Source organism: Dermacentor albipictus, chromosome 7 (genome assembly GCF_038994185.2).
Source record: "Dermacentor albipictus isolate Rhodes 1998 colony chromosome 7, USDA_Dalb.pri_finalv2, whole genome shotgun sequence".
In the NCBI taxonomy this organism is placed as follows: domain Eukaryota; kingdom Metazoa; phylum Arthropoda; class Arachnida; order Ixodida; family Ixodidae; genus Dermacentor; species Dermacentor albipictus.
The window spans coordinates 58924618-58936021 of NC_091827.1; the positions used below are offsets into that span (position 1 = coordinate 58924618).

General features: G+C 45.0%; 1 protein-coding gene across 3 annotated transcripts in view; it reads left to right on the forward strand.

The window, feature by feature from the left end:
- Window positions 1-4257, forward strand: part of LOC135912619 (uncharacterized) — a 29206-nt gene extending 24949 nt beyond the window's left edge. For all 3 annotated transcript variants that reach the window (XM_065445113.2, XM_065445114.2, XM_070522276.1), the window contains exon 7: window positions 3826-4257. In XM_065445113.2, coding sequence (XP_065301185.2) covers window positions 3826-4121 — 296 coding nt within the window. In that variant the 3' untranslated portion in view covers window positions 4122-4257. The remainder of the gene's footprint in view (window positions 1-3825) is intronic.
- The last annotated feature ends 7147 nt before the right edge of the window (window positions 4258-11404 follow it).

The following is an 11404-nucleotide window of genomic DNA, read 5'->3' on the forward strand; positions in this document are numbered from 1 at the left end:
GGGGCAGGCTACCATGAGGTCGTACATAGCTGGCAGCAGTCCGCGATGACGGCCGTATTTTTCGCATTCTCGTCACCTGTTGGTGGATTAGCTTTGTCGCAGTCACGTGGTAAATTTTTGCAGATTCTGGTTTGAAGACAGTGTTCTCTGGTGGTTTGCTTCAACTTGCGTCATTTTCCCGGTTGTGGAGGGGGGGGGGGTTGCAAATAACCTGTTCAGCTAGAAAGCACACTGGCAACGGAATCAGCTTTGAGGCGTCGCAGTTTGGCGGACCCTGCGGAGTAGTCTTCATCCAAGAAATGCAGGCTGCTCAGAAAACTGCTCGCAGACTTATCATTGGGGACGAAATAATTCCTTGATCTTGCCTTTAGCCATGCCTGCCGGCGAGTATCATTCGCAGAAAATTCATGGAAGCTGAATCCGTTTCTCTTTTCTGCCAGATTTGCAGAAGGGTACAAAACAATAAATGCTTTGTCGAAGATAAAGAAAACCCAGAGAATGTTGGTAGCATGGACAGGAAGAAATCCACCTTTCACCGACGCACTAATTGCATAAAAATAGATATTAGTATAGCTGGTATCATAGACAAGTACTCATGGAGGCCTTCAGCAGAAACGAATGACTTCTATATCAATTTTTTAAATTGCGGCGTTTTACCTGCCAAACATTTCATTTTGAGGCACGCCCTTCCTTTCTATGAACGGCCGAAGGACAAGGTACCATGTGCAGGTCCTGGCAAGGTACATTAATCCTAATCTTCCTTTTGAATTTTCACATTGTATTCCGGCAAAAGGTATCATGCCATCCGTTATCAATGACGTAGATAGCAGATTTTACTACCAAAACTCAATCTATAGACAGTGCTTCCCTTCTTATGGGGTGGTGCACATTTAGAAACAATTTTTCTTTTGCAGTCGCCTCTTTTATCTTCAAGGATCCCCCCTCCTCTTCCTATTCCCCATTATAGGCCTTCGCGCCATCCCTTAATAAATACATTTTGTCATCATCATCATCTTCAAGGATGCACTACTTACACGCTCCACAGGAGATTGATTGCGGTCATTCGCGTAGTTTTACTAAACGCAATACAATTATATTTTGTTGAAAGGCCTTGTAAACAGAATGCGTAGTTCTCGAGTATATGTGTGGTCTTTTTTACCAGGAAGCGCGCCCATATGGCAGTCATAACGTTTAGAGAAGTACATGTTGCTGGGCTAGTCGGTTCATATTGCTGAGTAGACCATAAATATGATCGCTTGGCGCAAACAATGAAGGCGGCCATTCGCCTGCAGGTATATATTGCATGTTGTACAATAGAAAATAAACAGTCGAATGCTGGCGCCCTCTTTGTTCCTTTCCGCCCTTCCTTGTTTGCGCCAAGCAATCATATTTATGGTCTAGACAGCAATCATATCGTTTGTTGCAAGCACAAGACTGATGCGGAGGGCTTTCAAAATGCCTGGCTGGCAGCTAGGGGCGGTAAATTTGGCGCCTTCGGACCATCACAAAAATACCACAAAACCCCGAATTGACAATCCGTAAGTAGAGTTTCAGCATTGTTTTTCTGCTTTTCAATGTGCTTTGAATTGGGGTGCCACGCATGCATGAGATGAGGAGGGAAGATAACCGATGGCCAATAAGTGTAACGGACTGGATTCCAAGGGAACGGAAGCGTAGCAGGGGGCGGCAGAAAGTTAGGTGGGTGGATGAGATTAAGAAGTTTGCAGGGACGACATGGCCACAATTTGTACATGACCAGAGTTGTTGACGAAGTATGGGAGAGGCCTTTGCCTTGCAGTGGGCGTAAGCAGGCTGCTGCTGATGATGATGATGAGCACGCATGAGTGGGTGACGATTATTATTTGGTTTTCTCCCGGATACAGGAAATGCGCAGGCGGTGGTCACATGATCTGGCACTCTTTCTCGCAGTGAGATTGGGCAACCGTCCTATTCAACATATAGACCACAGCGCAGAAGCTGCTTTTACAATGAGGAGAGAAGCATATGGACGAACGATGCCCTTGCGAATAATTCATTATAAGAAAGCGCGCTGAATATGATACCTGCGGTGCACATGCATGCAAAGGAAAGAAAAAGAAAGAAAGAAGCCAAGCACAGACAGATGTGCCACAAGCAATACTCGATCAGATCCACAAAGTAAATCATCTCATTACGCAGCATAAAAAATGTCTGGAGCAAAAACTAACCTCAAAGCTGCTTTTACGTTAGTATACCCCATTCATACGGCTTTAAGAACAAACGAACCTTCTCACATACGTTACCTTCAGCACTCTCAATGCTATTATCACCATTTCTCAAAATTTTTCTACACCACTGGGACGCCGCAAGTGGCCCAAAAACATGCGCCTCTATGCAATACTGCGGCCCGTCCGAGGGAGCCAAGGAGAGGGTGTGCCGTGCGCAGCGCGCGTGAGGAGAATCGAGGAGGAAAGCGCCGTGACAAGAAGAGTGTCGCTAATTTCCAGTTATCAAGGGGTTCTACGCACCTCGACCGCTGTGACGCGAAGGAGCCCATAGGAGCCTTTAGGAGCTTTAGGGTGACACTGCCATCTCGCGGGGCGGCGAGGAGCTAGCAGATTTACACTTCTCCGCTGGGGCGCGTGCTAATTGGAACGGCTAGAGCAACGGTGCGCCTGCGGACGACCGCGGAAGCCACGTTGAAACGCTGCTGCGCGATCTCTGCGACGAGGATCGAGTTGCTCGAGAAACTCGCGTTCGGTTAGGCAGACTTGTGCAATCGCTGCACCTTAGTAGAAACTTCTTGCTCAATCAATCGCCGCGTAGTGTCACTGAAGCGCGTTGATCATTTCAGTCGAGGGACAGTGCTGCCAACCAGTTTTTTCAATCGAGAAGCAGGGTCGACTTGAGGAGCGTTATAGAACACGGTGATGAGTTTAACACACGAGAGCAACGAACAGGAAGCGAACAACTGCGATGGTGCTCGTATGTGTTGTTTGTGCCCAGTTTGTCGGTTTGCTATGAGCTACACTCAGCCGTTGTGAAGACGATCAAGAATGCTTACGAAGGCTGGTAGCTAACGCATACATAATCGCGTCTGCACGTCAGTGCCAAAAATTCCGCGCCTCTAGAGCCTCCTTTTCGGAAGACCACTGGGTCCGTTCAACTCCGTCAGTTAAATAAAGCTAGTTTATTTAAATGATATCTTAATTTTCGCCATTATGGTGAGGACTTCGACAGAGGTTCTTGCTTAAGATGACTGCTGGACATTTTCTTTCAAGGGCCCTACAACTTTACGAATTCAGTGTTTTCTGTGCATTCTAATAGAAGTATGCAAATTGTGTTGTAAGCTAGTACCCTGCGTCTTTTTAGGTTGAGACACAAACACTTCCATTTCTTAGCTAAGGGTCGAAGAGAAAAAAGAGAGACATATTAATAGGAATCCGTTTAGTCTGTTGGAGGTTTTGCTTTGTCTTGGAGCAAAGTAGGACCTCGACTGTGTGTTTTTACACCTAATATATGAGAAATTTCGATCGAGGACACTCCTGTTTGTGTCATATTGCCACCTGGTGTATCTGTATCTGTATATCCTAATCACTGCCGAAGCAGTTGTGTACGAGCTGCTACATACTTTGAGCAATCGCTCAATTTACCCACATCATTCTTGCAACGAGCGTACCTAGTTTTTTATAGTTAGTAAAAGAGAGACAACAACGAAACGAGGACCAGTGTTAAATTATACATCATTTGAAATATCAATATGTGCAACTGATGGCGAGAAGTGAGAAAATGTTGGCATGCTAATCAGCTTGGTTGGTTATGTCACAAGATTTTGTTTTCTTTTAGGTGGAGCAGAGCCCACGTATGAGCTGCGGGTGAAAAATTCCTCGATAGAAGCAGCAGAGCAAGGCAAGTGCTTGGATGCGTACCAGAAAATTGTGGAACGAAAACCTTCCAAAATCTCCTACGTGCCCAGTTGTCAGGATATCTTGAAAGGTAGAGACAACATCATACCTGGCAACGCCAGTCTTGCAGGAGCCGTAGGTTTCAACAGTGCGGGAGCCACGAGGAGGTTGTTCGGCGCTCCCGTGATTTTATTCTACTACCCCTTCCAAGTGGCACTGGTTCTTTTCCCTCTGTAGGTGGCCTAAGCAGTGCTTGGAGCTCATTCTCTGCTCGATTTATTCCTGTTTACGGACAAGAGCAATCTTTACCTGAAGGCATGGGCGTGTTTGTAATTGTTGTGGAAAATAAATTAGTGTTCATGTTATATCGCAATATTGCAGCGTAAATCTGCACGCGTGACATCAATTCACTTGCTCAAGAGGAACGTATTGATGTTGTGTCTATTGTGTTTTACACAAACACGCAATGTGGCTTGAGGAAGGTAAATAGACGTTTAAACAAATACAAGAAAGCTTTGCTTCTGTTGAAGCAAATCTTTTGCGTGCGCGTGACGAAAAACACGAATGGATTAGTTGACTAATTATGTGTAATGCCTAAACAAAACAGAGGCCATCAGACATGCTGTACAGGGGTGCCCCGGATATATCTTAATGCGGAGCGTCATAGAGAAAGCTCTAAGGTCACGCAAAGCAACTTCCATTCTTATTTGAACTTCAAAATCAATTTTACAGCTATAAATCAAGCACAACAGCTTTCCTATAGTAAAATACACTTTATAATCTCTGTTTCGTAAACAAATCATAAACAAGGATAAGGTGCCTCAGAAACAACCTCAGAAATTCCGGACATCGCCTTTAGTTCACACTTGCTGCAACACGTGGCGTACGGACCTTCGAGATTTAAAATTCGCGTGATGACGCACGCAGTTTAATAGACGAAAACAGAATGCACATTAAAAATGAAGAAAACAGGGCCATACCAGCAGCTTTCACCGCCGCGCCCAGATCGGGAATGGCTAATCTGATAACCGGCGCACGTTATACGAGCAGCCGGCTAGTCCACTGTGAATCCGCAGCTTTGTTGCAAATGATAGGCGCGTAGACGCTCAGTCGAACTTCAAGAAAGCTGGCACAGAATCTGGAAAAAGCGCACCCCCCCGTTTATCTTATGGCTCGTCCAACCTTTTCGTCCAATCTGATTGTCATCCGGCTTCATGGGTGTGTCTTACTAAAGCAAAAAATAATTTAGTTGGCGCAGTTAATTCTCGTAATCTGAAAAGCTTCGTTCAATCTGATTGTCGTCCGGCTTCATGGGTGTCTTATTAAAGCAAAAAAAGTCATTTAGTTGGTGGAGTTCCCGTAATCTGAGAAGCTTATCTTCAAAGAACAATGCAAGCTTCCTAAATGGCTGTGATGAGAGCAAATTTCAGGATATGCGAACACAGGATTGACGTCCTTAACACAGTACTTAATCTCCGTTGGCCTCAGGGCACAAGCATACTTGCACATTTGCGTGCAGGTGACTGGTCGAGTTATAGTCACGGCTGGAGACATCAATGTCTCTTTTTTTTCGATTTTTTTCCCGCCGGGGACATGTACAAGCCGAGTAAGTTTTCTAAGGGCTTGGTAAGCAGCGGGAGTAAATGGAGAAGATTGTCTATAACTGGTGCATGTTCAAAGACATGCTTCACTGAAGGGCTCCTAGCAAGACGCATCAATTTGACGGTCTGCTGCTTTGCATAAGGTCGTGTGTTGAAAACCGGCTATCATGGTGACTTTTTTAAAGAGACACTACAGGCACGTGTATCTTTACGTTGTAATGAACGTTGAGAAACTCAAGATCAAAATTATTTCATACCGTCGACTGCGATATCGCCCATCGCCCCCTGCTTAATTAGGGTCGATCTAATCAGTCAGCGAAAAGTACCGATATTTTACGCCTAGCAATGCAAGTAAAGACATTGTTTATCACGGTGTCTGTTTTTTAACCGTCTCGCAGCCTGCAAAATCCCACAGTACGATTAGGCACTTAATAGGGGTGTGGCTAATCGCGCTTGCCATGTCGCGCAGGGGCGAAAATGTTCAACTAGCTTGAATAGAAAGTTTTCGAGTTTTCATTTCTTTTTTCAATAAAAGGTAAGCTAAATCATCGGAATACGAGCTGCACGCATTGGAAATTAATAAAATTTTGAAGTGATGTAGCTGATGATGATATTCGTGTCAGTCAATGCCTGTTTTAGAATGTTAAACGCTGGGAAAATTTGAGTCTGAGGTCCTTTCTTCTGCCCTTTAGATCCTGCCGATGAAGTCTGCGCTTGGTTTTGGGGATACTGATGTTTTTGTCGTAATTCCCCAGAACGAATCAGAACGCCTTATTCAGAATATTTTCAAGTAAATCGACTAACTGACACGTATAACGATCCAAGCAGATACGCGTGTACTCAAGTACCGAACGTACGTGAGTGAAATACAGCTGTTATTTCAATTTACTAGGTAATTGACCAATATTTCGACGTACGAAACCCAATGTTAGTTCCGCGTTTCTTTCTACTTCCGGTACATGCCCTGTTCTACCTTAAATCCGAAGTAGACAAAACTCATAAGTATTTGCATTCCATAATTCTGCGTAGAGTAACGCTATCTAATTTGTACTCATATGCCTTCTATGAATGTTTCCTTGTAAAGATGATGTTTAAACATTTTGAAACGTTAAGTGACATTTCCCATTTCGCACACCCAACTGAAACTTTATCTTAATCACTCTGAAGTGCAGAGAAATCACAATCGCTATCAATAACACTATACACTACGCAGTCGTCTCCAAACATCCTGAAAGGTGGCGTAATGCCACTAGTGACATCATTTGTGTACAATAAAACTAAGAGAGGCCCCAAGACAGAGTCTTGGGGAACTCCATAGGCCCCTGAAGCAAGATCAGAGATGCCATTGAGAACCACAGACTTCTCTATGTGAAAGATATTCAGATATCCAAGCGATTACCTTTTTGTGCAATTTCTAGGCGTGTAATTTGCTAATAAGTAGGTCACGAGCCACAATCACAAATGTTTTCCGAAAATATAGGAAGATGCAATCAATCATCGGCCTTTTGTCTATTGCTAGGGCCAAATTGTTAGCGAATTCTACAAACTGTGCAGTAGAAGAAAAATAACGCCAAAATCCGTGTTCATTTGCATTTATAAGACTGTGTTTAACTAGATGCTACATAATACAACTATATATAACATGATCGATTATGCTACATGCAATACTGAGTGAGTGAGCGCGAACCTTATTTAGGTCCTGAGCAGAAAACATTAAATCAATCCGGCGGCTCCACACAGGTCGGGGTCGGTAGACCGAGTCCTTCGGTGACGGCCCGGGCCCTCTGGACAGCGTTGAGCTGGGCGATGAGCTCTGTGCTTCTGAGCGCTGAGTCCCAGGAGGACTGGCCAGGAACGTCCGTGCCCACGTTGGCGGGGCACAGGCAGAGTATGTGTTCGAAGTTGTTGTATTTGTGGCCGCAGTGTGGGCATTCAGTAGAAAGGTCTGGATTGATCCTGCTTAGTGTCGTTGGTGTAATGTGTGTTCTAGTCTGCAACTGCCTGTAAGTGACGGCCTGCGCTTTTTCGAGCTTTGGGTGAGGAGGAGGAAAAATTGTTCGTCCTAACCTATGATTTGAAGAGATTTTGTGGTATCACACGAGCGGCTCGTTGTTGTCTAGGTCCCCCCAGGCTGGGTCGAAGCGAGGGGGCGGACCGCAGACGCGGAATGCGAGTTCGCGCCAGTTGGTGTGCCAAGTCGTTCGGATTACAGTTAGGACATCCGGAAATGTTACCCATGTGGGCCGAGAACCATGTGATGTGTGGGGACATAACATTGTAACCTCCCGTTTCGTGGTAGAATATTTCCGTTTCGTGGTAGAAGGTTCTGATGACTGTTCTCGAGTCCGAGTAAATGATGGAGGCTCCTTTGCAGCTTCGAAGGGCCACCGCGATGGCCATTTATTCTGCTTCGTGAGTGAAGTTGGTAACTACCGCGGCTGCGCTGACGAGCGAGCCATGGGTGTCCACCACGGAGACCTCGTATAGGCGTCCCGATGCCAATATCTGGCCGCGTCAGCGAAGAGGACTTGTGTTTCGTTACGTTTGATGTTGTCGAGGATTGCCTTGGCTCTCGCTTTTCTGTGCCCTTCATTGTGGGTCGGGTGTATGTTTCTTGGGATTGGATCAACTGCTATTGCCCTCTTGGCGTTTGTGGATGGTTGCGACTTCTCTGCTGGCATGAAGAGGGGCTTTATGCCTACTTCTACTAAGATCTCGGCGCCCGCCCTTGTGAGAGAGAGCTGACTAATTTGGGCGTTTCGCTGTGCCCCAAAGAGTACGTTTGCCATGCTGTGTAGCCGCAGTTGGAGGAGGAGTTGTGTGCTAGCGTTTCTCTTTTAATCCTGTTCTGATTAGTGTGCATGTGCTCTCCAATTCTATTGTGGATGGCATGTTCCGCGACCTGCCCGAGGCAAGACGCGAAGGAGATGGGTCTCAGATTCTCTGCATGGAGCGGTTTTCCGGGTTTGGGGATGAGGAATACATTGACGAACTTCGTTAATTTTGCACGTAATGAATTGTATGACTTTGTCATCTAGATTTCTCGATAGTTTGTGAGTCCATCTGGGCCAGGGGCCGAGCATCCGTTTAGGTTGTGAAGGGCATGCGCAATCTGCGAGACTTCGAAAGGACGATCCAGCGAGTGTTTTTAAAGAAGCTGTCTTTAAGAAAATAAGGAAATAAAAGAAAAACAGAAATAAACGGTAGAAGAAATAGGGTGACAGCAGAAAAAATGGGAGGATGCAGGTGTAACGGTGTAAATGGGAGGAGGCAGGTGTAACGGATTTGCTGCGACGGCCCATTTTATACGCACATTTCTTTATATCGTGGGTACGTGAGACATACCGGGCTTCACATGTGCGCCAATTATGAAATCTGCGCCACACTCAGTCCTCAAGGGGCAGCGGGCAAACATACGCGCTTCGTATGCCTCCTGAAAATTAAACAACTTTTATTTCATCCAGAAATTTTACAGAAAAAATTAAAATTATCCGTACATGCCCCCCATTTTCACAAAATGGGAACTTCGCAGCGTGATGGGTTCTTCGAGGACACTGGTGAAGGATCCTTATAACCACGCTATTAGTGATTTCGAACAACTGCATAAGTATTTTACTGCAAAGGTGTTATCGAGCAAAAAATAGTGAAATTTCCACAGATATCAGCAACGTTAACCATATTTTCGGTAAATATTCACCTTTGGCTACCCAAGAAATCTCGGCGTGGCAACTTAAACTCTTCAGAGCACTGAGCAAGCCTCCAGCGCGTTTCCAGAGATACACTTATATTGCTGTGTAGCGCCTGCATCAGAAGTTTAATTAATGGCCTTAATAAGCATTTAAATATTATTAATCACCTGCTTTACACAGACAATTGCCTGCTGCCTATTTTCGCAAAATATAAACTTGGTACTAAAACAGCTCACGGAAGATGTTGGAGAAAATTTGCCTTCACTTCGTATATCCAATTGAAAGAGATCGAAAGCGTGTATTGAGTGTGCATCTACAAAGCCCGTAATCACCCGAAGAAACTATTGCTCCAACTATTGCCTACCCCCCTCCCCCCATCTTGCGCCCATTGCGCTCAAATGTAAATTCACTGCGTCATTTAGTTCAAGAGGACAAGGCACGGAACGTTTTCAAGTGCGTGTCTTGACCCTAGCAAGCTCACTGCAAAAACAAATTTACGCGACATTGTGGTGGTTTGCAAAGTTGAATTTCACGCATAATTTAGGTGTCGATGCTCGATGTCTGAGTTGTGCTCAGCAGTCACTTATGCCAGCCTATAAAGCGTCCCTTTTTATTACTTACAATGCAATGAGCACTGGCGACTCAACAGTAAAGGCCTTGGCCAAAGGTCCACGGAAAACACTCAGTCGGTGGTCCGTAGAGCTGGAGTCGATGCGCTATTGTGTATTATGAAATACGCTCTGCGTTCAGTTACACCATGGAACACAATGCAAAACAGTATATTTTGTACTGCATAACTGCATTGTTGCGAATCGCCTAGAAAATATGACGTCTTTCTTGACTCACTGCCTACGTCAGGGGATATCATAGCTTAAATTCAGTGGGAGGCCGTGCTGACTAGTTCGGACCCTCGTAACCAGCAGCAACTTGTGCGGCGGGCCCGGGAGACAGCAAGAGCCGCAGGAGCCCTGGACTAAGGGCGCCTCCCGCACAAGCAGAAAGACACCTGCTTGTCCTTTCTTTTTTTAAAAAATAAATGTTTCTCCTCCTCCTCCTCCTCCTCCTCCTCTGTGCATGAGGATAAAAAGTCTGTGTTCGAGAAATTTGAGTTCAAAAACAGCTTTGTCATCTGCTCAAAGCTACGAACCCCTGTTCGTAAGGCAGCTGTCGAAACGCGTGTATTGCAACACTCGTCGTTTGTTTCTGGCTTCATAAGATTAAGTTCAATCGAAACATTTTGTCTTCACGCCAAGCCGCGCGTATAAAGATTGCCTGCCTGCGACTTCTGATCTCTGCCATTTTGCAGAGAGAGGCTAAGGTAAGTGAGCGTAAGAAGATCGTTAGCTTGCATCGGAGACCAGCTCATCAATTTGATCTTTTGGCAGAGCAGTTACTATATATGAGTTGAATATAATATGCACTGCGAAAGTTCTTGGACTTGAATTTAAGAACAGTGCAAAAAACATGGACAGGAAGGAAGACGACAGGACAAGCGCTGACTGCGGATGGACGTTGAGAGCAGTCGTGCTGTCGTTTTTCTGCCTGTTCGTGTTTTTCTTTTTTTGTCCTGTTAGTAAAATGAAGTTTAACCAACTTGCCCAATTGTCTGTTCCCCTAAAATTTAGTTCTTCGAATGCTTCATTAGCGTAATTTATTTCTTTAGACTGCCGTTTATGCCATGCTGAGGAAAGGTGACGGAAAATATGGCAAAGACAGAAAGGGACAGGTCAGTGTCTAATGAGCTCGGGGAATAGTTAAGAGTTGCTCTGTCTATTCTCGATACTTGGTCACTGACGCATTCAGACTATTTATGAAGTCCATAACAGATTTCATAGCAACTTGCGTATAAGTATTCCTGTGTAACTCTGACCATGTCTGAGAAAGAGCGGGTAAGAGTTTATAGTGCTGAGAGTGCAAGTAAAATATTTAAGGCACTTTATTGATTCGGCACTGCGAAGCGAACTGCGAAATTTACTTAACGAATACGCAAAGGAGTACAATAGAGTGGAATGACAAAGAGGTCGGCTATGAAACTGTGTCGAGAGCTGAAGCACGAAATTAGAAAGACGTTTGGCGTCTGTTCACGGGCCAGTGCTGTACTTTCTGCAACCACATAATATTTGCTACCAAGGAGTTGCATTAAAAACAGAAATTCCCTTGACAATCATTCAGCAAGATTTGTTAAAATATCACAGCATGCGTCCTGCAAATAATGGGGACGCCTTCAGTG